The sequence below is a fragment of the Osmia bicornis genome, chromosome 12 (genome assembly GCF_907164935.1).
Source record: "Osmia bicornis bicornis chromosome 12, iOsmBic2.1, whole genome shotgun sequence".
Lineage (NCBI taxonomy): Eukaryota > Metazoa > Arthropoda > Insecta > Hymenoptera > Megachilidae > Osmia > Osmia bicornis.
In genome coordinates this window covers 6,434,181-6,461,949 of record NC_060227.1, presented here as the reverse complement: position 1 = coordinate 6,461,949, position 27,769 = coordinate 6,434,181, and the positions used below count along the sequence as shown (strand labels likewise).

At 43.2% G+C, this 27,769-nt stretch overlaps 1 protein-coding gene across 1 annotated transcript in view; it reads left to right on the top strand.

Annotated features, from left to right (window-relative positions):
- Positions 1 to 27,769, top strand: part of LOC114871740 — a 177,976-nt gene that overhangs the window by 34,669 nt on the left and 115,538 nt on the right. Inside the window, 1 exon segment of the mRNA XM_046288185.1 lies at positions 8,803 to 8,881. Coding sequence (XP_046144141.1) covers positions 8,803 to 8,881 — 79 coding nt within the window.

Genomic DNA, 27,769 nt, shown 5'->3' with positions numbered 1-27,769 from the left:
CAGAGGCAATGTAAGGAGATAGAAGTGGAAAACGGTGCCCAGAGATCGTATACCTCGATTCATACGGCCCTGGGCAGTCTATACGCATCGCGTGCAACGCGCATAATGCAGCTTGACGATGTCTGAGAGCACAGAGCATGCCTCTATTCCCTCTCGACAGAAATGGCTTTGTGAGCTCCCTTAACCCACCCCTTCCCGCCTCCTCTTCCGTTTCGCCAGCTCGACCCTTTGCCGACCATCGTCTGAGGTGAAACTTGTGTCGTTGGAACAGTCACCGCGGCAGGCCGATTCCCTTGTTAATTCACTCGGGGCTAATATCGAAATAGAGCGAAACGGGTAAAGTGCGTTTCTCTGTACAACTGCTAATGCAACCTGAATCGTCACTTTATCGTTATCTATGAGTTCGAAGAGGTTTTTACCGATCCCTAACGCTGCAACGATCGCGTGTACGAATGCAGTGACCAATTAGGATTAGGATAAATATTTTTCGTGAAGTTTATTTTGAATCAGCCTGTAGGACGAAAGAGTCTGTACAAATGTGGAAACGTAGCAACTGGCAACATTTCGACGTCCGGTCATTCTAATTATTCTAACGAGCAAATTAGTGCAAAAAAGGAGGAAAAGTTTCATTTAGCGAGGCTGCATCGGTGTGCATCTTTTCTGGTTGCACGGGTCCGCGCGTCGAGTGGGCATCCACGTCCGCAAAAACGAGACGTTAATGGGGAAAACTTTCGGCTCGGAGTTGCCCGCGTTTTCCCGTATGCTATTCCGGAAATTTCTGATTATTTTTTGTTGTCTGGTCAGCTTTCGTAAGTGCAATGTTCGCTCTCTATTTCGAGCAGCAAGCATCAGGGAGGGTAATTGAAATTAATTGTGGCGTTCTTCTATTAAATATTTCTCCGAGATTCGATTGAATTCCTTTGAAAAATCGAGGAAAAACATCGGTGACTTTGCAATTATGGATTTCTTCTGGAATGTAGTTATCGAACACGAGCCTCGCCGTCTCTCGAATCGTATTACTCCCGATCGATGTAATTGTATCAGTGTCTAAGTAGTCCATTACGGGCGCCACAATTTGCGCCGTCGAATTGAGTCAATGATTTTACTTGTCTTACTGACCTAATTAATTACCAGCCATGCCGAAATATATCGCTGCAATTCGTAAACCAATTCACTGCGTTTCCATTGTGAATACTCGCAGTAGAATATGCCTGGAATTTCGTTGGTCAGACAAGTAGCTGATACTTGGACGCGTTCGATTCGCTGCAAACTTTGACCTACTTCGTTTGATCGAACTTCGATTTGAACATTTTTACATAAGGCGCTTTATAAAGAAAGAGAAACATATCTTTTTTATAACTTTCATTTTAATTTATACAATACGGCGGCTCGTAGGAGCGATGATTTAATTGTCAGAATCTTGTAATGGAAATTATTCAAATTATTTCCGCGCAATCGCCTCGCGAAATTGTCTCGCAGTCGATCGGTAGAAGCGTATCGTCCGAAAGTTTAATGAAAATTCGTCGAGAGATGTCCATTGTTTGCTCTTGTTCCCGTGTTGTCAGTTTTTTCGAGCAAATGGAAGGATCGTCTTTGTTCGTCGCGATTCGATCGGATTGCCAGGAACAATACCGCCGCGCCGGGGCTAAATCGAATCGCGAAGGAGAAGTGTCCTAAAGGCTATTACTACCCCCGAAGCCTCGACCTCGATTTACTTTGCAAAAGGGTGCTGCTCAGTTTCCTCGACATTTCACGCCCCCCCTCGACACCAGGGAAAATGAGCGTCATGGGAATCGAGAAACCGATCGATCCCGTGGAAACGCCTCTGCTAATCCCTTCGATGACAAATCCGTCGACCTATAAACCGAGGAAAACTCGCTGGTGTCCTGTCAACCGCGGGAAACTTTGCTTTTCCATTTTCCGTCGATAACGAGAACATCGATCTTTCCTTGTCATCCGTTTTCTTGCATAACGACTTATCGCGTGTCGAATGAGAACGAACGGTTCGGGCTACAAAATTGTTGTAGTTTGTTTATCGTGGAAAGTGTCGGAATTGAAGAGGTACTTTTTCTTTTCCTGCTATCGTTTAACAACCTCCCACGCGATGCTCGATGATCCTCGGTACGAGTAATCAGCGACGGTAGTTCTACGAGCTCCAACTTAAACATAATCACTTTCCTCGAAACGTCCTCGCGGCACGCTTTGATCTCCTTTCGAGAGAAATTTCGCCGGAGGACGAATCGCCGCAGGTGACGGGCGGAAAAATCTGGCTTTCGCGAGACGAGGAATCTGCTCGCGCTGTCAAAGACATCCCCGAGGGTCCATTAACCTTACGCGAGGGCTAAACGGGACGAGGGAAAAATAAACAGACGAGAGATAGCCGAATGAGGGGAACCGAACGGAGAGCGAGAGTTAGGGAAAGAGGAATGAGAGAGAGAGATAAGCAGTTGAGGAGGGCGATAGCGTGTCTGGATATCGATCCTCGCTTCCGGGATGTTACCATCGTGCTCCAGCTTTTCCATCCCTTCGCGTGTGTGCCAGATGCACGCGTTCCGTTTGTGTAAATACACGCGTGCACAGGTGAGCGCGTCGATACAAGTGCTCGTATCTTCCCCAGACTTTCGACGCACGTGCGTCGATGGGGAAAGAAACTGTTCAGCTTCGATCCGTTCGCGGTGAGATCGAGGGTGCTGAAGATAACGAACCGCTGATGAATTGCACAGGTAGAATTATTAATGGTAACGCGGTACAACCTTTAATACGAGTTATAATAAATAAAAGGCACTCGATACATAATCACGATAAATCAACCGACTGAAAATATACGAATTTAATTGAAGTTACGTAATCAACAAAGGGTGAAAAAAAATTATACAGGTTGGGGGGGAAAATAAAGTGAAAGGAAGACACGAAATTAAGAGAAGTCCGGCTTGTTTCGCAAGATCAAAGGTTAGATTGTAATTAACCGCGACTAAGGGTGAAGATTCAGTTTCGCCGGTGTCCGGCAGAAAATTCCGTGAATTAAGCAGCCGAGAGAGAGTTGCGTGGCACGCGTAATTAAACCCGGAGCTAACCTGATTCAACTTGGCTGTGGAAAAAAATTCTAAACAAAATTTTCCACCGGTCGTTGAATACTCGCGAGCGGTCAGAAGGGCGCGGAAAGACGGATACGGTTGTACGCGCTCGGCGCATACACGCTGATTGCATACTCGCGAACGCATTCTAGGGAAACAATGTGTGCGAACGTGGAACAGGAGCAGCAGGGAATGCGGAATAAACGGGTATCGTTTGCGAGCCTGGGAAACGTCTGCGATTGCTCCAGGATCGCCAGCATTTTCAACAATTGTATTGTTTTCTTCTCGTTGCGTATGAGAATTGTATAGTTACTGAAACGTATGGTGACCATACTTTTGTGCTTTTCCAACTCACGTGAAATTGGCTGCGATGTTGGAGAATTTTATTTTAAAACGCTTAAAAATAATTCTACGAATTCTCGAGGAAAGAGTTATCATGTTTGACGGGTGTTAAGGGAAACTCCTATGAGAGAAGGAAATTGATGTTAGGAAAATTCCAGGTGACGTGTTACCAAGAAAGGTAGTTCATATTTCTTAACCGCACGAGTTGTTCAGACGACGGCATCGAACACGATCACGGTACATTATCGGGAAGGCTTCGAGGAAAAGTCTGTTATCGAAGAAGAGTTGCGGATAAGTAAGGACAGATTGCAACCAAGAAACTACGTAATATTTCAAGCTGCTGTCAAAACGAGGTCTGAACCTGTTCCTCTCTTTCCTTCTCCCGAATCCTCATGCATACCCGCACACGGTACGTGTCAGGAGATATTAAAGCGGGTTCCTTTGGCGGTCGGCCAAATCGATGAGAACCGAGGTTATCGTCTCTCCGACTCGACGGCAATCTCCCTTCGCAGCCGGCCACGAGAATCGCGGGTGCCGATTTTACGATCCGTCACCGTCATGAATTTTCCAGACTTTATTCTGACTGCGAATGCTTCCTTAGATCCTCGGGATCGCTTCTTTATTTTCTTCCGTTTCAAACGAACGAATAATTTGAATACCACCGTGAGAGCTAAAACACTGTGAGAAAGTCTCTGAAATTTTAAATAGTTTAAAGTGTAATTCATTGATAATTCCACTAATTCCAAGCATAAAAGGAACATATTTTTTACACGATATTTTGTCATTTTTATCGCAACGTTAAACAGTTAACGTCCGGCGAAGCGTTGTTTCTCGTGGATCCAACAGAAGCATAAAAATCGTGGAAACGAAGGGTATTTACGCAAATCCATCTGTGATAATCCCAGCTTCGGACCCGAGCATCGCGAACGGCGAATCTTTCGGGAAAGAGGAAAAACGTTAAATTTCGTTCGCATCCGGAAAATGCGTTCCGCTTCGAGCGTTTTCCTCTCTGCTTTTTGAAATAATCGTCCGTCGAGTAGCAGGATAAACGAGCAGCTCGACGAGAATGTTGGTATGAATATTTCATCCCGTTGCATTATTATTCCTGGTATTACGAATTAACGGTTTAACGAGCATCGGATGCCGGTAAAACGTTCATTTAATAATTAATAGGACGATTGATCGGTCCGATCGAATCGCGAATGATTTTCGAAATCGATCAACATATTAATGTATTGTAATTCTCGAATATTTTATTGATATCGAGAATCTACAACAGCTCGATTACAAATTCATATTTCCATATCGTAAATTGTTCGATCACTGCAATAATTTTCTTCGAATCGAAAGCCGTGTCTCGATTTCCTCGATTCACCTGCTTCGCATCAGTCACGGTCATTTACCATCAATTCGGCTGACTGTTCACGGTGACCATGAGGCAGGTAAACCTCCTAATTGCGAATAGCACTCGGGATACACATGATCACTCAAACGTAGCCTGCCTTCGATAATGAACCTTGTGTTCCCGATGTTGCCGTGAACAACAAGCAACCGGGATTGAGTTGCATACGTTATTGGGATAACAGGGGAATTAATTTCAAGCTGTTTCGATCGGGAATCTCCTTAAACCGGGAGCAGACGGTAATTGATAACAGGAACGAAACTTCGTCAACTTTGAATCGCTGAGAAACTTTCCAGGAAATTTCTTTCAAATTTGTTTCAGGAAATTCAATCAAAAGGATCATTTATTCTTTTTCTAATTTAACTTAGCGCCAGCATCGTGTTCTATTTCTTATCGAATCAATCATTTTAATAGATTATCAAAATTTAATAATAATGATAAGCAGAAAATATAATGGTTTTAGTAGTTGATAGAAGGTCTAATCTTTAATAAGCATCTCGTTCCACCCGATAACACAGAAACCGTGTTATCCCAGTCTCTAATCTCGATGCAACCCTCGAATGCTTTTCAATTTTCCTTCCTCGAGGCCTGACTGAACGCTCTTCCTCCCCCGCAAGCGAATCGATTAATCGAAAGGGGCCAAATAAACCTGAGGGAGCACACTTGGCCTCTAGCCAGTAACCTTCCAACCCTTTGCCCTTCCACGTCATCCTTTCGCTTTGAAGGAACGATCGTAAAATTTCTAGCAACCTTTCGGAATCTTTAATCTTGCGGTTTTTGGCTGGCGAGTCGCCTTGTGATTACGAATGCGAAGAAAATTTGAAAGAAATTTGCAAAGGTTAAACTTTGATGTACAGTGATCTATTATTATCGGGTTATTGATCACCGTGCGAGAAACAAACAAGGAAGAAAACCTTTTAATCATTTATTACCGATGAAACGTGTTAACGGGAAGTCAAGACGCGACGAAATGATAAATCAATGGAAATTATATATATAGCTTATAGATTCCTCGATGCTCGTGTCCGGTTTTCTCTACGGGAAGAAGAGAAAATGTTTCGACGATCCGTTTGAAATATGAAGACAAGCTTCTTCGTAACTCGAGTCATTCATCACGTTAATTACGGCCTCCCGCGAACATTTCTAAGAAGCGAATTAATCGCGTTGCAGTCGCGTTGCAGTTATGCAGACGCTCTTCATATCGATGCCGGTCTTCTACGAATGAAACGAGTCGCATCAATTAGCCCGTTTAAACTGGATCAATTAATCGTTTAAATGAACCTTTCTTCGAGTTTTCAAACGATTAAAACTCGTTAAATTTCTCTAAGGTTAAAAGTGAGTTACATTTTCTTGACTTTAATCAGGAGAGCTAGATCACGGATTGAATTTAATTAAACGAATAGAATAGGTGACAGCCGTTTTCATTTAAGAACTTCGAGTAGAGCGAGAATTTTCTGTCTACGTTGGGAAACATAATGAAATAGTAAATTGAAACAATTAAATTCCTATTAAAATGGCCGCGCCAGTTAACGCGTTAAATACTGAACTCGTCCGAGTAATCTTCATTTCTATGGAGCTACCTTATTCAACGCGTCAATTAAATTATAACTCGTTTCACTCGTTTACAGGTTAATTCATTCGAGACCAGTCTCTTATCATTACACCCTCCTCTATTCATTTCTTTTTTTTAGTTCATCTTGCAGAGAAATGAAATTGGAAAGTTTCTTGCTCCCCTTGATCGATTCATCCTCTAACCAAATCACCACTCCTTTTCTTCAGTGGAGATCAGATTATTCTCGGGTGTCAAAATTTTGTCCGCTCGATTACACGGGGTCGTTTCGTGCGACAAGTAGTCGCGAAGGGTTAATTTCACGGCGTTGCGAGCCGTGCAACGCGTGACCCAGTTAGCTCGCTCGTTTCCCGGTGCATCGACCCGAGTACGCGTTTATTAAGGGTGGCAAAAGGGTGGCCTCCGACTGGCATACTGGATGTCGCAAAATACCATATCAAAATGCAATCCTGAATTCGATTTCCGTCTTTGTAATTACCGTTTTTCATGATTCTTGCAATCTTGACCCAGATAAATATCGTATCCATCGAAATCAATTTTCAATTGCTTTCAAGTATTATTGATCTGTTTTGATAAACCCCCTTAACAACGAGATGAAAAGATGCAATGGTAAATTTTCCTTAATTAAGCTCTCCAGTCGTCAAGACAGATCTAACGCTAGAGCTTCTTCATCGAGCACTGCTCTTTGATGCGAAATCGATGACATCGGTAGCAGGGACGTCGTCCTTCTTTTCTCTCTCTCCCGAGGGAGGTTCAATAAAAATTCCTGGAGCCGGGAAACTGGCATGAAACATCGGTGGCTGAGACTGAGTTCTCTCGTAGCTAGCGTAGACTTGGAATTGCAACGGGCCACGCTCGGAGCAAAGCGAAATTCCATAGTGGTTCGAACGAGAGCGGAGGCGCCTTTTTAAATTCCACGGATAACTAACGCGCGGCGTCTAGTTCGATGGAAAATTATTCGCTGTTTCACCGTTGTGAACAATTGTTTTCCAGTGGGAATTTAATTTACCCGAGCAAATATTGTTTGTGAAATAGTTTTGGTAATAGAAAGATAGAATTATGAAAATTAACGTTTGAATATTTTTTTTGAAATTCTCAATTGATGAGAAGTGATCAGGGACGAGAACGATCGAAGGCATCATCCGTGACGGTGATCGATAACGACGCATACCGTCTCGTCTCGTCGACGATGGAATCGCTTTCCATTCCGGCTCCCCAGGAATTCCCATCGAAAGGTCCTTCGAGGTGTCGCGAATTACTTCCATCGCGGAATTTTCATCTCGTCCCCCGTCTGCCGTCTCAGATTCCAGCCTCGCATAATTTCCATTCCTTCGTTTGTTTAATTACACCAGAGAGGATCGAATAGCGTTATCGAATCGGCCAACTTTGCTCGATGATTACTCCGGGGATCGAATGGAAAAAGCGACAGGTGTTCTCTTGCAATCTTTTATATCCCGATGCACTTTCGAAAAGGGCCAGGGCAGAGGGAAGAGACGCGTCCATCCACAAAGTCCTCCGAGGACGACACTCAGGGAAGTTCCGTTAAGATCGATGATGGAATCGGATCTACTCGAACGTTCAGCAGATACCAATCGAGTTGCGGGTTTGCTTGAATCGTTCCGGACTTTGAACCTTTCCAACTTGTCCCTAGGTTTCTGAATCTCGATAAAAGGGTCACCGGGTGCTTTACCAAGGAGCTGTTTCATTATTCAGCAAGAAAAATCGAAGGAAAATATTTTTATAAAATTCTGAATCGACCTTCGACGACCGGAAGACATTTATTTTCATCCGAAACAGGAACATCGATGAATTTAATTTTAATTAATTAATTAATTAATTCTATTTCCTTGAAAAAAAAAGAACGATAGAATAACGTTAGAGGAAACAGATCGTCGGAGGTCGGTTTAAGCCAATTTTCATGACAGAGAACGCACATTAGTGGACTCGAGGGCGTTAATGTTGGCCAGGTGGAAACGGGAAGTGGAAGTCGATGTATCGCCCGGAGAGGAAATGGTCGAGGGACGGGTTTTAAAACTAAACGCAGTTAAATCGAGTGTGTTACACACCGGAACACAGCGTCGCGTCGCGTTAATAGTTAATGCTCGGACTGCACGCGACTGTGTAACACGTTTCAGGTACCGGACGTTCTTCGGCTTCCCTTGTCGCGCGTGCACACGATTTCCGGACGAAGCCACGGAAACACCGTTCAACCTGATTGCGAGAACAGCGTATTTTCGACAACAGCGAAATTGTTCATTTCTTCCAGTTTCAGTCAGTCCATCTCAATTCGTCATTTGTCTTTGCAATTTGTCTAACGAATTTCGCTAGCACAGCAGATAGATCATGCCAGTTTAGACGCAACCGAGCGATTATTCAACCGGTGATTAAAGCCGGATAGCAAAGTTCCGTACCAGTATAATAATTCAGGATTCCCTTGTGTTGTTTCAGATTTCTGCCAGCCTCGTCCTGCCCGGCTTTCCTTCCTGCTGTCAGGTGAGTGACGTTAATATCTTTGATGGAAACGCGCCACTTAAGGGATTGTTTGCTCGTGAAAAAAGCGAATGTCGCAAGAGAAACGAGCAACGTCCAATCAATTTTCAGCTCTCTATCCCTTTGATCAGAAAAATCACGCGGTAGTTTTCGTTCCTAGACACCATAAATGAATTCGTTTAAACTCTCTTTCGAAGAAATCGTCGAAGGCAATTTCGGCGCCAGTATTCGCAGGTAGGAATATTATTTACTTGACAAACTGCTCTCGGGACTGCGAGTTCTTCGCGCGCTACGCAAACAGGACTTTTTATGGCGTTATTTATTTCTCTTCCATGAATCAGGCGAGGAAACGTTAATATTGAAGCAAAGAGCTGATTATTTTCCCAGTTTGCTCAGTATTGTAATTCTTTCTGTTAATCTCGGATCGTTTTAAAATCGCTAGAAATTAGTAAGCTCGATCATCGAAACATAAGAATAACTCGATAATTTTCTCGTTGAAAATGGTGAAGCAATTACACGAAGGAAGGGGAGCGTTTGAAAGGGCGAGAAGTCGCGATCGTTTTATAAGCCGAGCAAAACTAATCCATCATCTCGTCGACGAACGTCGTCAAAGGGAACAGACGAGGTATGAAAAAGAAAAATATACGAAACGATGCTACGCGCGTTTCAGCGAAGGGAGAAAACACGAAAATGATTGCATTCGAAATCGGTGAAAAAGGGGGTGACGAATAGAGAGACGAGTCAAGAACAGTTCCCCCGGATATGTACTTTCCAGAGAGGAAAGCAATTTTTAACGATCCGACGCTTTTGTACTTTGCTCGTGGATGCGTGTCTTTTATCCCATGGCATCGGAATCGTGCTGTAAACGACGATACGATGGTTTCTCGTAAACGAGTCGTCGTTCTAGATAGAAGTAGACGAGTTTCGAGATCTTTGGATAAATTTGACCGTGGGTGTTTTAATTGTTGGTACGTGACGGTGGATAGAAATATAATCGTCTTTTTTAATCTATATTTAAGCGTGAAGGTGTCAGTTGTAAATTACTCCCTGGTTTTCACGCTTGAAAACCAGGTTTTCACGTTGGCTGTCACAAAGGTCGAGATGAAATCTTCTATCTGAAATATTACTTTCAGCTACTTCTTTCTTCTTTTTATTTTCTTCTAAGTCGAGCTGTGAGAACGTTAGAGACTAATGGAGGATCCTTGTATCGTGTAGGATTTATTCTATTTCACCCCTCATAGTTGAAACCGAGACATCAATTACTAAAGTCAAATAAACTTGTCAAATATTGATCATTCTTCTAAATATAGTCTAAATATTTTTTTTCTCTAAAATTGTACGTCTGTCGAGTTTCGTGGAAACGATTTCTCTTTGTACGATCGTTCGATACGATCCATCGAGTGTATCATCGAAAAATAATACGGGAAATAATGGTATTCCGGGAACAGCGTTACCTTGTCGCAATAGAAGGAAACGTGACACGCTTTATCGAGAAAGAAATCACTTGAACCGAGTACGTGGAGCAGGACGGACGGGCTTTTTCCGAAGACCGGCTATGGCTGCGACTGGAAAACGTGGAGAACGTAATGGCGGTGGATGGCGACCGGTGAAGAATGCGTCGATCGAATACCTCGACCACGTAACCTCGTGATTTTCGTTCTCCGATCGACGCGTGCTTGTCATGTTGAAAAGTAGAAGAGAAAAGAGAAGGAAGAGGTTGAGGGGTGAAATGAGAAACTTTGAGGTAGACGATAGACGGAAGGGTGTTTTATCGACAGATAGAGGATAGATGGTTTCTTCTAACTAGTCGTGATTAATTATAAATGAAAATTCGCGCACCATCTTAATAATCCCACTACCAAAGCGCTATTACTCCTTGGGTTCTTACGTATGCATTTGTGCTTGACATTAGCACATTGTGATTGAAATAAATAAATAAAATAACAGATAAGATAACGTATTGTTGGCAGAGGCAACGTACCACCGCGAAACGTATTTATTCTGAAGCACAAACAGACAGGACAAACTGTTTGCACTTCATTTCCAAATACCTTGGATAAACTTGACAGCTTGACACGGTACTTAACAGTTGTTAACACGACACGCTCCATTCACACGTATATTACAACATAAACGAGACGGATAGAGTGATTAAAACTTGAAGATTCGAAAATGCTAAATAATTTTAATTACCGATCTCTTCTTTTTACCTTGTTAAATGAGACGAGAGAAATTCCTTTTGAATGTATATTTAATTCGAAAACGATTAATCGGATCAAGCAAGCCGATCATTTAATTCAAAGACCATCGGGGAAGAAACATTGGAATGGTCGACAGAGAGGCGAAAACGAGGAAACTCGTAGTCTTTTCGTGATCGTCGATGCGTGTCGAGATGTTTAAACCTTGCTCGTTGGTCGATTCGAAGCTGAAAAGTTTCCTCCGCGTACTGGTCGCGACAAGAGGAGGCGAGTAGGTTCGGCTAGGAAAGAGGATGCGAGCCGAGGGGGTGCGGCATTGGCAACCGGAAAGAGAAAGAAACAGCGGTCGTCGACGCAGAAGTGCCGTCAAGTGGAACGCAAGGTGATGTAGACTCTCTTTGCTTTTGCTTGCTTGCACTTTCCACCACCATCTCGACACAGCTCTTCGCCTACGCCTCTTTCGCTTTCTTTCATTGCCCGCCATCCTCTACTCTAGTTTTTCCTCCCCCTCCTCTTCCCTGCCCTTTGTACATTGTTTTCTCTTCTTCGTATTCTATGCCTCTTCTTGTTTACACCGGTGCGAGGGTTGCGGTGAGATTTAGAAATTCGCGAAAATGAATTCTCTCGGTTGCTGGTCTACTTTGTCCCTTCTAGGGCTTGAAAAATTTCACCGTTTCTTTGAATTTGTAAGAATAATAAGATTCAAGATGATATCGCAACACGGTGACCGAGATTCTGATCAATCGTCCCTGCGTTTCCTTCACTCCCACGCGGCGCAGAGCGTCGTAAAACGTCGGAGACTGTTATCCCGGGAGCGTAGAATGCGTCATCGAGCGGTCGTTAAGCGGGCTTCACGATTGCTCGGGGAGCAGTAAAAGCCGTGCACCGAGGTATGGAAACAAACCGTAAGCAGCGTTTATGGTGTAGCAGAGGGTGCGGTGCATCGATCCGTTCCCAATGCATGAAATTAAGACGTTCCATACGGTGTTATCAACGCAACCAGTTTATCGCTCGATCGTACCTCCGTGACTGGGAGATCTGCAATGCGGATCCCGCAGACTCCGCGCGGATTCCGGATCGGCCGAATGCACGGTGAATTCGTGTAAAAATTATGGTTCGCCAGGGAACGCGCACCTACCACTCGCGTTCGAGGTTGCTTCTTTCACACGATCCTTCTACTAAACTTTCTGCCCACGAACCACCCCCTTTCCGTCTGCTAAAATGTACATTTCAACTTGTCTACTCCGAGATAACGTACTTGTTCAGGTGTTCGATTTGAAAAATTTATCATTCCTCGAATAAGAATTTATGGCGCGCTCTGGAAATCGTAATTATTCATTTTTAAGCAAAGAAACTTTATACCAGGGGTTGTTGTTCATTCGCTAAAGACGACGCAAGGTAAGGGGTTAAGAGGCTTCTAGCGTTGAATCTTTAAGACTGAAAACTCTTCGGGCAAGTCAAAGGGCTGTAGCTTTTAAGGATAGAAACGGCAGAGATTTTAAGATTCTTACCATTTCGACGTAAAATCCAAAGGGATTTTACGTTTGAAATTCTGACTTGAAATGCAACTCAAAAGGAACTGATTCTGACTGATCAATAATAGATACGGACACTCTTTCTTGAAACTTTGATACTCATACTGACGCTAAAACGAAAGGAAGGAAGAAAAGAAAATTGTCAGATTATCTTCAAAAAAATTTAGATATTATCTACGACCAGTTGTTTCCTCGTTAAATGTCATCGCAGTGAAACGATGTTCTTTTTACAACCAATCAACCATTCGTAGCTCCATGCATACGTACACTGCTATCGTAATGTCAGCGACCGGAGGGAGAAACTTTATGCAGAGTGCCTATTGTGCAACCCTGTCGCGAACTGTATTGTACCGGGCGCATCATGTTCCCGAGGTAAACAGTTTGCATAATAATTTCGTGAGTGGTGTTCGTGGTCGAAAGGGAAGAACGACGGTGTTACAAGCGATCTTGAAGGGTAACTTTACGAGCCAGCTCGGTCGAGATTTTTTCATTTACTTTTAGGCAGACCGTTGCACGAAAATTTCATCAACCTCTTCCTCCGAGTCGCTTTATCTTGCGTGTATTTGGTGTAGGGGTGATACTTGTAGAAGGAATTTCAACGATTTATGGGAGAAAAATTCTTTCGTTGCACGCTACATTAAATTTGAAGATAGTCGAAAGTGAGAAATGAAAAATTGTATGCTAATGGGAGCAGATGAAATACAGTGTATGTAGAGTTGCTTGAAATTCAAGGAACCGTAGCTTCTTAAGAATCCAGAAAGGCGTACACGAGAATACTTGTGTTGCTTTCTCATACTTTTCCGCGACACTTTTCACTTTCACGAGGATGCTCTAACCGGTATTCTTAGAATATTCTACCGTTTGATATCACCTGCGTCTGGTGTACTTTACACTTACCGTATTCAACTCGCAGGATTTTGGCTGCATAATATTGCACATTATTGCAGGTACAATACGTTTTGTATATTTTGCGCATACAATAGCGTGTTATACCGTTGGCATATCCAGGGTTTACCGTGTTCACGGATACAAACGATGGACACGGAGTCACGTTCGTCGCGATAATTAATAATCACGGTAATTAATCCCATCGCTGTACCATTTACCGTTATCATCGAGCCAGTCGTTGAACGAAACCAAATTCCATTGCATCCGTAAGAAAAAGAAAAGATTAACTTGTGAAGTCGTTCGACAAGAAGGGAAGGGAACGATTCTCAGGCAGACCGAACTTGTTATCAACTTTGAAGAGTTAAAAAGTTGCCGCTCGAGGGAGGATCGTTACGAGCTCTGTACACGATTCTTCGTCGGGAGAAAAAATTTGATGAAGGATGCAGTGGTGAGTCGTTGATGAATCTTATTACGCTAATGCGTGGCTGGAAGAGAAAGCCAGAGATGAAAGAGTAACGCGTTTGCTTTCAAAACGAATTGCCTTCAGACGGCTACTCGATACTTTGGTCCAATTTGCAATTTGTCCGCGGTCTGATTAATCCCGATGATTTTTCATCGTCAGGAAGCAGCTGTTAACAGTGTCTCAAGTGGAGTAATCAACTGATAGCTCAAGTTTTGACATAGCATAGATACGCTAAGAGTATACAGCATCGTATGCCAAGACTACTTATTCCACATTCGCATATGTGTCAACGAATACGGTTTAAATTATCTCAACCGATCATTGCCCTCGTGTTTCATTCGTCGCGCATCTCAACGTATTCTCCTCGGGATTCTTTGAACGCGATGAAAAATACTGCGAGGACACCCGGTAAGTTCGCGGGATGAATATACAATCGTATGGGCCGGTCGCATAGGAAAAGCACGGTTGCACGTCCAACAGGATTAATGCTAAAATCCGTAGGACCGCGCGGAGAACTTATTAATTTCGTGGAACCGTGGCCAGCAATTCCAAACGGTTTCTACGATTTTGCCGAGCTTTAGGCCGATTACACGACGGATTCGAATTAATTAATGCGACCGTAGCACACTGTGTTATCGCGAAACTTTGCCGTACTTTCGATACGCTCGGTGCACCTGGAAAATAGCACTCTATCGATTCCATGAAATGGGGGAATATTATCGTACCCCCGTTATCATTCCGGAAGTAGGAGAAATTTCAGTGGAATTCTATTTTATTTCAAGGTTGTACTTTAAATTAAACACTTCAATCCAGAAGCACCCTCATAAATAGTTCCATTCTTTTGATTTTTAATTTGGCGTACTTTCTAACGTCTAATGATTTTCCACTGCCTTCGTTCTACTCTTTCCATTTCATTTCCGTTTAGTATCTCCTCGCTTTGCCAACAGAAAATTTTCCTCGGTTATCTATCTGGCATTTGTTTTTTCTTTTTTTTTTTTTTTCAATCTTTCATTGACTTTCCATCGTTCATTATCTTTACTTTCTGCCCCGTTACTCGAGACACTTGTTATTTTTTTGACCGGCTGGATCATCGACGAGACACGTTTCTGTATAATTTTCCCCGCTTTCTCGTCGACAATTATACGCTGTCGTATTAATGAGCGCCTGGCTGTGTTGGCTCGGTAATCAGAGTTTGTTTACGCGACGAAACGAGCTCCGCAAACTGGCATTATAATTTCTCACGTATCGGTGTCGCTTGGCGTTAAATTGAATTGCGACAATCACGAGAGCGACGCGACGGCTCTTTAACAGTGGCCGAGAGCAGTTCCTCTGCGAGTTGGCTCCGATTAACCAAATAATAGAAATTCAAATGAATCGTCCTCGATCCCCGCGGCTGCTTGGCCAAATATTTCAACGGGGATCCATTTAACGCGGACAAATATCACGGCGGGTTTGACCGATAAAGTGTGGCGAACTCCGATCCGATGTCCACCATGGACGATCTCTTTCCCTCTCTGTCTTTGCTGGTTCAACAAAAATGGCGACGGTAATGGAAACGCGATGGGATGTTCCGTTGTAAACGAAAGGTTTACTTATACCCGGCAACGAGTGCCGTTACCTTCAGAGGACTGCACCCTTCGCCGGGTTTCCCAAAGAAGCTGTAACAACGTTGCAGACGTCCATGAGTGGAGAAAAAGAAAAGTGAAAATTTCACTTGCTTTACGTAATCTTTAGAGCGAGAAAATATCTTCTTGCACCTTCCATTTTTCCACACCAGCAACGGATATTTACTGATTTTCATTAGTTTCCAAATTTATTCTGCAATTATGATTATACTTTGGCGAGCTGGATTCACAGGAGAGAAGCAAGTGGAAATTTCTCGGGTGTAATTATTAGGAAATATTGATTAAACGAAGCTTCGTTCTCGGTTTCGTTTCGAACGGATACACCGGTGATTATTTATCTGAGTTTATCGAGGATGGAAAGGGAGAAAGAAAAATGAGTACTAAAGCACCGGAGATTACGATGAAATTTTTATTACACGGTGTACGGGGCTGGTTTTCCAATTTCGCGTTGATGGTAGTCCGCATGATCGAGCAAACAGTTAAATATTAATATTCGTTGCATGTCGCTGGCAAACGGATATTCCCGAGACATCTTTCTTTTTCATTATAGATCCTACTCCGGGCTGACTTTGTCGCAACCCCTCAAAGTCTCGACATTCATTCGTTCGCGTATTTCTTTTGAAGCGAAAGGGTAGCGTTTACAGTAGTATGATATTTCCGCAAACATTTTACATCGATAACCACAGTTTCCGTCTGCGTTTGATTTTATAAATTTCTAAATTCACAACCAGCAGGATAAGATGTGGTTTCTTAAGATTCCCGAAAGAGACTGATCCTGTTGCTCTAACTTTAGCGTTAATGCAGCCCTGGCATCGTGTGGGCTAATAAAGCAGAGGTCGTAAGAGGCTTTGCTGAGAACGCATAAATAATCATCAGGAAGGATCGAAAAGTAAGAAGCAGAGGCGTAGTTTCGGCTTGCGCACGGCAATAAGCTGAGACCGCAAGCTCCTTTGATCCTGCCCCATTATATGCGCAAGCTTTACGATCCCTTGTGTGTGTCCTGTGCAACTGGCACGCTCCTAAAGCCGCAGAAAGCAATTTCGACTGATAAGTTGTTCGATTGAGCGAAACGTAACGTGGCCGGTCGGCTTGAGAGCGTTTCAGCCAGGGAAACATTTGTACGCTCGCGAAACGACTAGAAAATCGTACTTTTACCCTTTCGAATAAACATTTTTACCCTAGTTACCGTAGTTATCAAAGAAATTTCCATAAGCAGGTGAACTTTCTCAAGGGATTCTCTCTTTCTTTTTCAAAGGAGAAATCTTTGTGATACCGCAGTTGTTCGATAGGTTTCATTCGAATCACATCTCGCCAGAGTCGAGACAGGGATGGGAACACCTTTGACTAACGTAGAAGGTAATTGAATTAGCAGAGAAGGGCAAACCGTGTGTTCAGCGGCGAAGCAGGTCTGCCATTAACTTAATCAAACATCTAACTACGAGATACGATGTAACGCGAATGGGAAATCACGTTCTTGCTAAATTTCAAAAAATATTAGATTTACGATGAGTTTATTTGTAAAAGAAATTACGCAAGTTGGAGAGAAAGGTTTCTATTTTACGATGGTTCGATGAAAACCCTTGCCAGTAGGGTGACGGGAAATATCGGGTCGGTTTTGTGAAAAGACCAGGTACCCTTATTTCTCGGGAAATGATCGTTTCGCGAGTCCATGGACTGGCGAAGGCAAGGCGGAAGTTATACGTGCTGGCAAAGAGGAAACCTGACGCAGTCGTTTCTCATGGTGGTAGTGGGTCGTGTGTGCATCGAATGCAACTCGACGTATGGAACCGAACTAGCAAACGAGTTTCTTGAAAGTTTCATGCACCGTGTCCGGGGGGGCGACGTTATTTTTGTATTTCGCGACACTGTCTGCACACGTCGCTACGTGAGCCTTGAAAATAATTTCCTTCGAGAATTCGTACAGCTGCTCGGCTGAATCGTTTCGCGTTTCTCCTACAGTTTATTGTTCCAAATAATTTTCCTGTAATCTGTAATGGGAGTTTGAACGGTACAAAGGGACAGGAAATTTCTAAAAAAGTAATATATCTCGTTTAGGCATTCGAGTCGAATCGAGTAGACTGAAAGTTTTAATAATACAGAGAGTAATTATTGTTCGAGGACGAACGGGTAATGGAGGATCGTAATATTTTCGTGAAGAGCAGTGAAGGGTGCAGCCTTTCAGCCATCTTCTCCGCTTCCGGCCTCCGTCTGGCCTGCTAACGCGATTGCTCGAGCATTTTCCGGGAAACTGTTGGAAAACAGGACAAGGGCCATTATATCGTGGTTCGCTTCTGTCTGTCGCTCTCCTGTCAACGCTTTGTCTCTTCCTTCTTCCCTCGATCTCGACCCTTGAATCACGCGAGGATTCGCGGTGTCGCGTCTTTAAAAATGTTTCCTTCCTTAAGACGAAAGACACGTTAGCTTTGAATCAAGATAAAGACCGAATGTTTCCTTGAAGGGAAGACAAAAATTTCTTTGGAATTTCGATGCTGTTTCGAGGCGTACCATTGATCACGAATAACCCGCGAGTCCCGACGCAAATAAAAGGTGCAAACTGCGGACAGCTCTAAAATTAAATTAACCGTGTACACGGTATTCGCGGGCAACGAGAAATTCCTTTTAAATGCCGGAAGATGAGAAGATCGTGTTGGAAATGAACTAGCCGTGCTGTAATTTCTGGTACATTTGTCATCACCCCAGCGGACGATTCTTGTACCTACCGGACGAGAATAACCACGATCAACTGGATCGAATGAATTTTTATTTAAAGAAAATATCAGACCCGCACTTTGATCGGCAATCGATTGCCGCGAAGACCAGCAACCCTTGAAAATCAACATTTATTCTTCAAAGCTTTAGAATTTCATTTAGATCCTTTGGGCGTTGATTTAAATTAATCGAATTGCTTTCATGTTAATTGAGCATACATTTCGATGGTAGACAGTCATCGGGGACAAGGCATTTGTTATGGTAGCGAGAGTTAAACCACAAAGCCACGCCTTGGTGTGTCATAGAGCATTTTCAATCTCATTTATAGTCTGTTGGATAGGGCTGAAAAATCACGGCGGTGCGTCACTGGCAGCCAGCCACTTCCTTCAATTTTCGTTTCCCATAAATCTGTCATGGCGTGGCTGGCCGATCGGAATTCTACAGCGCAGCCTGGCTCTTTCGTTAAATCGCGATTGATGCGTCTACGTTGATTGATATCCGTTCGTAAACGTTCGCGATGGATAGTCCTTCAGTCTGGTCAACGACGAACAAATCGATCGTTCGTTTTCTGAATCGATAATGCGCAAACAATATTCAATTAGCGCGCGTGTCAGATAAACAAACGTATGGTGAACTCGGTTCGCCGGAGGTCGCTGACACGTTTACAGAGGCATATAATATCTCTTTTCCTCTTTTTCTTTTCCAAAATTTGTTCAGTTTCAATGTCACTGGTGATCAATGACAAGCTGATGTTATATTCTGCAAATATTTTTCGTTAGTCCGGTCTCAGGACGAAGTTTTCCTCTTCAAGAAAATATATCCAACTGTGTTTTGCTGCAAATCGTTGACGTATACGAAAAGGTGATTTTTCACCTGTCGAATTGAGAGGGGATAATTTTCGTGGACGAAAAATTCGTTTCCGTCGAATGGTAAGCCGACCAGAAGGCTCCTTAAACCGGAAACTTTCGAAGCGAGTTAACGAAGAAAGTTTCACGGCACGGCGATTACTTTTATTAAAAAATTTCCGTAACGAAGTGTTCCTTGACCCTGTGCTCCAGCTAGCTAATATCCTAGATGAATAATTTCGACGAGCAGTCTTTTAGACTTTCGGGATAACCGGTAATTAATCCCAACGAGAAATTATTCCCGTTTCGTTTCGTTTCTCTTTTCTCTTTTATTTCCACTACGGATAATTAACATCGAGACCGTGGACAGTTCCGTTGCTGCCGGAATATTGGAAACACTCGGTGAAGTTTCCCGACGACGAAAGAAGATGAAATTTAATGCAACCGCTTACAAATCACTCGAATACCCGGGCAGAAGTTTTTTATCATTTGGTAGCTGGATACACCGGTGGGAGGAAAGTAAATTTAATAAACCGGCAGGAAGTTGTAAGAAGGAAGAGGGAAATTAGGGTTTAACCGTTCGTCAAGAGGAGATTTTTTAAACGGCAACAGGCTGGATCGAGGGACAAGACGTTTTTCCAGACGAGAAAAGTTCGGATTAAATTTCTTTCAATTCTATTCTTTCAATTACGATTATCTTGAACGAGGAGAAACAAAGAAGAGACAGGAGAAGAAGAAACCGTATTTAAGAGACCGTTTCAGTCAATGAGGCTGGCTTTAATGCGTTTTGATAAAGATACTCGGGACAAGGATCTGTCGTTTGCTTCGTTTACTCGGAAAATTGAGAAAAGTGGCACGATCGAAAGAAAAGTGTCTGTGAAAATAAGCTCGCCACCAGTTTCAAGTGAATCAGAAAAATATTCATCAATTTATATACTCGATAAAATGATCTTTTCCTAAATCAAGTTATGCGTTTAATTAAGGATACAATTATCCAGGGAAAACGCGTGAGACTCGTGCAATTAGCGTGCGCCACGGGATATACAGGAAACAGAATTTTCGATTTCTTTGTTTGACTTTCTGGTAATCGTCGGACGGTGTACAAACATCGGCGCGGATTTTTCAATTAGCGGCCCTTAATAGACCGGTTGTTTGAGCGCTGATTACCTTGCCTCTATCGGCGTAATTAACGAGAAATCGCGATTTAAATCCCGAACGGCATTTTGTTAGCTACTCGTTAACGCAACATTTTACTGTTAAGCCACAAACTCGTTTGCAATATAGAAATCAGATTGTTTCAAGCTTCGATACAGTTCGAAGTACAAAAGAGTAATTTATCATATAAATGAGTATCGTATACGTTTGTTACAAAAGTGGCGGAAAAATATCGTTCGATGGAATCGATTAACGTCGAAGGTATCGCATCGAAAACGGAAAATGTTTCCAGGCTATTGGTGCCGGCACTTACTTCGATAGTTATACTACGTGCTATCGACGCGAATCCATTTATCGGTCGGCCACTATTAATGGCCCATGCGTACACGGATTAACGTCCACGTGGATTCCGTTGGGACCCACACAACGTCGTGGCCTACATAGCCACGTGTACGCACAACCGCCAGGGTATTGTGAAGTTTTTGATCGTGGCCACGTAATATCCTCCGGCTGGCCAGTGGGTAAACTGGTTTTGGGGTTGAACGTCCACGATACCGAATCACGTGCCCCGGACATTGCATTAAATCTGATGGACCGTGTACCCCCCGGTGTGGCGTGTGCAACACCGGTTACCATTTTATTTAAATGTACAGTATACGTTACATTGAAATTTCCTATCTACCCGATTAACATCTATAAGAGTATCTTTCCATGGTTAAATCGTGAATATTGCTTTTACCATTACCCGATGAAATATAAATTTGCTGAGAGGGAAAATAGGAAAAATAGAGGTTTAATTAGATTCCCAGTGATTACATTGCATTTATTGGCAACTCGGGGCGACATCGATAGGAGCCCGGTTTCAAGAAAATAGCTGAACCCTCGAAACAGGATAGCTCCAGTGATTAAGTCGAAAACCATGCTAGTCTTTTAATAGCGTTTCCATCAACAATCGAATCGTTTACGATATCATCGGGTCGAATCGGGTCTCGATTCTCCGTAACGAGGTTAATTCTCGCGTGTAACGTTGACAGACAGTTGGAACGCACCCCTTAGTCGTTGGTGGTAAAAGCGCGGAAGGAAGAGTGAAGCGATCGTTTGGCGAGAGGGGTTGAAAGGAGAAGAGGGTGGGCACGGGGAATAGGGGCTACGGCACGTATCGCGGCATAAAAGCTTCGTTCCATTTACCCGCTCTGAGCTTCTCGCGTTTCCCTACGTCTGTTCGGTGTATTCGATGCCCACAAAGGCAAGGTAAAAGTTATTTCATTTTCTTACACCATCTAATAATTTCAAGTTATCCTTCTCCGGCTAATATATCCTCGCGTCATCGCGTCTTCCCTGTCATTGGATTCGTTTTCAATCATTCTCCTTTTCAATGCGCGTTGTCAACCCTGCAAACATGAGAATTTGGCGAGAGAGTAAAAGGAAGAAAGGAAAGGGTAGGTAAAGGGGTCGCCGAAAAGAGGAGAGAGGACACAGCTAGACCACGAAACGAACGAATCCCTTTAATCCGTTCTGTCAAAGGCAAATGAACAGTACGCCCATGGACAAAGCTTTGCCCTCTTTCTTTCTGTTTTCCTCCTCGTTGACCTACCTCTCTCTCTCTCTCTCTCTGTTTCTCTCTCCCCTACCCTCTGCCGTTTTATCTAAATCCACCAGGGGTTTGTCCTCCTTTTTGTCCCTAATTTCCATTCGCCAGCTCCGTTTCCCTTTTTTCGCTCTTTCTTTCAGCGATCCTGCTTGCTACAAATAACAGAGCAATCGCGAAATAAGTCGTACCACTTGACGAACTTGCCTTGAAATCACTGACGAGATTGAAACGAGCTTTCAAAGAATCTATTGCCAGTATAGATTTCCGTTTCGCCGTCTTCTTCATCGTTTTCTCTTTCGAATCGTACAAATCCTGCAGCCAATATCGAGACGCGAGTTCTTTCAACGATCCACTATCTACCCTTTGGTCCAGATAATTTCACGTTAGGGAAAAGAAGCTGGTTAACGGTTGCCGGATATTATCGCGACCGGTCTTGACACTTCTATTTCCCATTTCCACGTCCATCCCGTGGATGCTCGTCTAATCCCTTTCCGCCAAGACGGGGATGGACTTAGACGAGAGAGACCAACGGCTAGTTGGAAAAAGAGGGCCGGTGTAAGAGGCGGGATTAGATGGCGAGGATTTAGCCAACGGGCAGAACAAATGGCTTCGGACACGAGAGAACTCGAAGATATATCGGCTTCACGAAAGACGCTGCCTCTCTTTCCTCCATCTTTTTCCTTGCTCAACAGAAGCGCGCTCGATAAATCTCGACGGATCTTTGGAATTCGATCTCGAGAAACTGACGACGGAGTCGTCACCTTTCAACTCGACTCGACGATCAGAAGTTGGAATGATTAATAAAATGAATCGACTCGTTATGAAATTCTTTTTTCGTCTATTTCTCTATGGAAAGTGTCCGAAGGCTAATTTATGGAGGCGTTCCGATTTTCTTCGATAAAGTTCCTCCTAAAGGGAAGACGGACCGATTCGAACTTCTTCGGGGACAGAGAACTGCAAATTCTAAAAGTTCTTCCCTCTCTTCGTCGTCGTCTTTTTGCCGAACGTTCGACGTTCGTTGCGAAACGCTGGTTTCGTAGAATGCACCAACTTCGGAATAAATTCATCGGATACGGTTGCATAGTTCGCAGAAAACGTTGCGATGGATCCTTACACGGGGAAAGTAACTCGTCAGGATGCTCAGCGAACTTTCAAAATTGTTTACATTCGGGATTGAAAGGGTTCTTTGAAGACACGATTGCTTTTCATTAATTGCTTCTTCGTTCGTCGAATTTCAATCATTGTCATATTTGTTGCATTTAGTTTTTTCGTCAGAGGGTAGTTTTTCGTGCGTGATTAACGCGCCACGTGCGAACTAAAAACAACCCCCTAGAAGAAAGTCAATCACAAGAGACAGAAGGGATGGTAAATTAAAATTGATAGAATTACAAAGGTTGCACGCGAAGGTTATCGATCTGACGTTGAGCGTCGAGGGGAGAAACGGAAACGGACTGCTTGTTTCGAGCACTCGTCCCTAGCCTCTTCTTTTCTCGTTTATAGAAGGGTGGAAACGTCTCGGCTCTTTCTCCGGTTGCCTCGAACGTGCACGAGACATTTTTCTATCGCGAGCAACGCTGAAGGAGCCACGGGGGAACGTGGAGTCGGCAGGACAAAGGCAAAGACGACTCCTGAGGACGAATCGAGGGGGAGGGTGAAAACACCCTCGCCGTTCCTTTTCGTGCGCGGCAGAGTTTCGTGGAACAATGAATCCAGCTTACCGCGTGCTCGAACAGGCCTCCCTTCGAATAAAACGTCTTCGAGCAAGTTCTTTCTTCGCGAATTCCTGCGGCGCTTAATTAACGACGCGTCTGCAATTACCGGCAGGGTGAATCCCTCGACGCGCCGCGTGCCGCGTCGATAGGTCAACCGTGTTGTTCGATTGTATTGAAAGGTTGGATTTTTACTTTACCTTCCTCTGTCGTCTTGGCATTTTAATGGTAAAAAAAATTTAGCAGCATAAAATGATAAATTGATTGGGTGACACGCTTGTACTCTATCAATGCTGGGTAAAGCGTGTATGAATTATGCAAACAGGGAGAAACGTGTTCGTCGAATCGTGTAACTGGCACATTCGCGTATGGCGTATACAGGGCAATTTATCCGAATAGATTAGGGTAAGTTAGTTAAGTAGAATCGTAGCGACATAGTCAGCCAGAGGCGACCGCTGGGAAACGGGCTGATGTTATTCAAACGCGCGATGTCGTGCACGATACGCGTACTCGTACAAGACCGCAGACACAGCCTAGTACACAATCGTGTCGACGCGAGCCAACAAACGGTTACAATTACGCTTCATTATCGCTTGCTTGCCAAACGAAAAGAGGAGACAATGATAGCTGCCGCGTTCTTTTTTTTCTTCTTTTTTCTAATTCTCTGTCTGGACGCTCCGTAAAATGGATGTCCCAGTGAAAGGAATTAAATATACTTTAATACGTTCACTGTCGCCGGGGATAATCACTGACTGATGCTACTTTAATTAAAATAAGAGAAAGGGACATTATAATTTGTCTCTTTTTGAATAACTATTACAGCTGTGCTATAATCATTGCATTTATTAATAATTAATTACAGAATTTAAGTTATTCAAAATAATAGAATATAGAATTTTAGTTACTCAAAAAGAGACAAATTATCATTAAAAAAAAAAATGTTGGGAACCGAGGATTTGAACCGTGGATCTGTAGATTGCGAGTTGTATGTGTGAGTTTGTCATACTTCAGAATATAAGGAGTAATTAACTGTAATTGTTAATATCTTTTAAACAATTAGCCGTCTGCTCCCAAAAGGGGGTGTAGGCGTGTTAAGCTGGCAAAGTTTCATTAATAAGTGAGTGTAACACTTGGGTAGTTCCCCTTGTAAGCCCTTGGATCAATTCCAAAGAGATCTTCAGTGCTTTTAGAGAGTGGATTTTGATAAAGTAAAGCGAGATCGATGGAAAATAGAAGAAAGGAACAGAGATCCTGGTTACAGCGAGCTGTCTTCAGTCGGTCACCCGGAAAGCGTGCCGATCGCGTGCTCGTCGAGCTCTCTTTTTAACGACGCGAACACGCGATAGGCGCCGTGAGAAAAATTGGATCTTCCGGTTGGCCAGTTGCGTTACAATCGTGGAACAGTTGGTACCGGAACGACGCCGCGCCGGTGTATTTGCGCGACTATGAATAATCGATAAACGGCATCGCGCAGGAAACGGCAAAACAGATGTATTTCCGTTGACCCGAAAGGAAACCGAAGAAGAAAAAAAATCATTTCGATTTGGTCGGGGAACGTGGAGCCATCTACACGATTAGATAACTTTTTTCTTTTTTTTTTTTTAAGTAAATCGAATAGTTGAAGGAGTTCATATATTCTGTTGGATATTTGTTCAGTTCCATAATCTGCTGATACAAGGATATTAGATAATATTCTTTCTAGAAGGTCGCAAAAAATATATAGTAGGATTGTAGAAGCTGTTGGCAGAAGAAAATCGTAAAACGACTGACAGGATTGGTAAAGGTATCTTTTAGTTCTAGCTTTTTCAATCTAAAGTCAGCTCGTTTTTTAAGCGACTCGAACAAATTACTTTGCTCGTTCAACAGCCAAGGAACGAAGTTACACCTTCCTTCCTGTGGATGTAGGTCAGGAAGAAGGTAGGTCGTAGGAAGGAGAAGGTTCGACCATTACCACGTCGAACATAAAACCGTTTATCACTAGCGCTACTTTTGCATGCCTAACGAGGGTTCGTCTTCGATTCTTTGCTTTACTGCGACATTTTTCTTACCTTTTCCCTAAAGTATTCTGAAATTCCTCAATTTGATTCTCCGATTTAAATATCATTTTTCTAAGCTCGAACGTGTTTGACGAAGATTGATAAATAGTTTTTGTGCTATATTTGTATGTACTGGGAACGTTTTTTCGTAAGTTTGATGGATGAAAATCGTGCCAGATATAAGAACGTCGAGGGAAAAGATTTATTTGCTCTAGAAAATCGAAACAGGATCCTTTTAATCACAGCCAGACACGCTATCACTGTGTCGTTGAAACTTCGTGTTACGTAAATCTCTTTTAACGTGCTTTTGTTAAATAAATCTACCTATGTGCAAAACAGCTTAGACTTTCTTTCAAAGAAAATATCTATCAAAGCCCGAAGGATGTTGAATCGTATCCTTTCTCCAAGTTTTCCACACTTTCGAACTCTAGAATTTCCACTTTGTTATTCAACACCGGGTTGCCCTGAAAACTCGAACAAAGTGTTCGACAATGACGGCCTATCGACTTGACCCGACCGATATCGAGCCACCAGGGTATCAGGTTATCGGGTAACGAAAACACCGAGTCTCGAGGATTCAAAGGATCAGAATCCTCGTTCTCGTATGTATTAAACCGCGTCGTGGAAATACAACGGGGCTTTCTCGCGATGAAATTTTCGAAATACCATTCCACGATCGATGGAAACGTGCACACGGTGGGTGACGGGAGGAATAAGGAGAAAAAATAAGGCATAGTAGGACAGCGAGAGGGTTGAAGACGAGCGTTCCACGCAATTTCGCAACGGAACTCGAGGCCGGCAATAAAATTTTGCAATAAGCATTCCTCGGTAGTGGGGCGTTTCGAAAATGCCTCCAACCGAAGCCGCTTTTAACGGCGAATTCCAAACTACCAGAACGAATTGGAATTCATGGTATAGCTGGATTTTATGGAAGCTCGTTTGATAGAGCAACAGCGCTCCCTGGATCTATTGATTTTCCTGACCACATTTTCGTTCAAGGTTTCTTGAAAGATTTAGCGGACACATTTTTTCATATATCAAGGATGTACGATCTTCGCGTGGTAACTTATTAACTTTTTATTTATAAAACATCCCCATCAGTCTCGATCTTCAAGCCAGCGATTAAACGTCGATTATCGTACAGTTATCGAGAATTATACCTTCCTCTATCTCTTTCGAATCCACGATTTTCCGGACATTAAATGCGTTGCAACGCGTTCGAACGTCGTTTTCACCCTTTCGTCGGTTTTTACGGTTCTGCTGGAAGTCGTTAAGCTCGCGCTTTCTTCCTGGCTCGTTAGATCCTCGAAACAACCCCGATCCTCGCGATTCGACCGTAAAACGTCTGTCAACGACTATCAAACGGTGGTCTGCTTGATCACCGGTTTTAAGCCTTGCTAATTTTCATTTTGGGCAACGAATTTTTTTTTTTAATTTATCTTCGACGAGGTCCTTCCAAATGCGAGTTTAAAAGGGGACGTATTCCTTGGTAGGAATTACTCTTTCTCTTAAATGGAATCCTTAGCTTTATCTCCAAGAAGAATCGTAAGTTGGCTTGTCTCTCGGCGTGCGAAATGTTTCATGGTCCTTTCTTCGCTTTTCTTTGCTGTCCGCCTTTGAACATACATTTTTCTTTTTGTTACGTTCCGCGGAAATGTTACTTGTACTTGATGGTGAGACGCGAGGTAAAAAGAGAGGCACCTTTTCCAAAGAATTGCAATTAGAAAATGAATCGTTATTTCTTCTTTTTCGTCATATCGTCGCATTCGTCTAGCAATCTTCTAATCACTAAGAACCGAATTTGGTAAGAAACTGTTTAAAGCTGATATCAGCGGAAATTCAATGGATTCGTTCTTGTCCGGTCGGATAAGAAAACGGGCCACTTGTCGCTCGGATGGAGTGGTATTAGGTGCGGTATCACGAGCCCCATAGACGGATCTACGTTAATTAACGTCTGTACCAGTGGCAGCCGTAAATTCGTGCTAATTGCGAATGCGTAGGCGGCTCCCGCTTGATACGCGTTAGTGCGAGTCGAGAGACCTCTTGGTTCATTATCCAGCTGACTGTTGATGCCACACTGACGTTGACGCTCGAAGATTCGAAGGAAACTTTGTTGATCACATCTCCCTTTCTATGC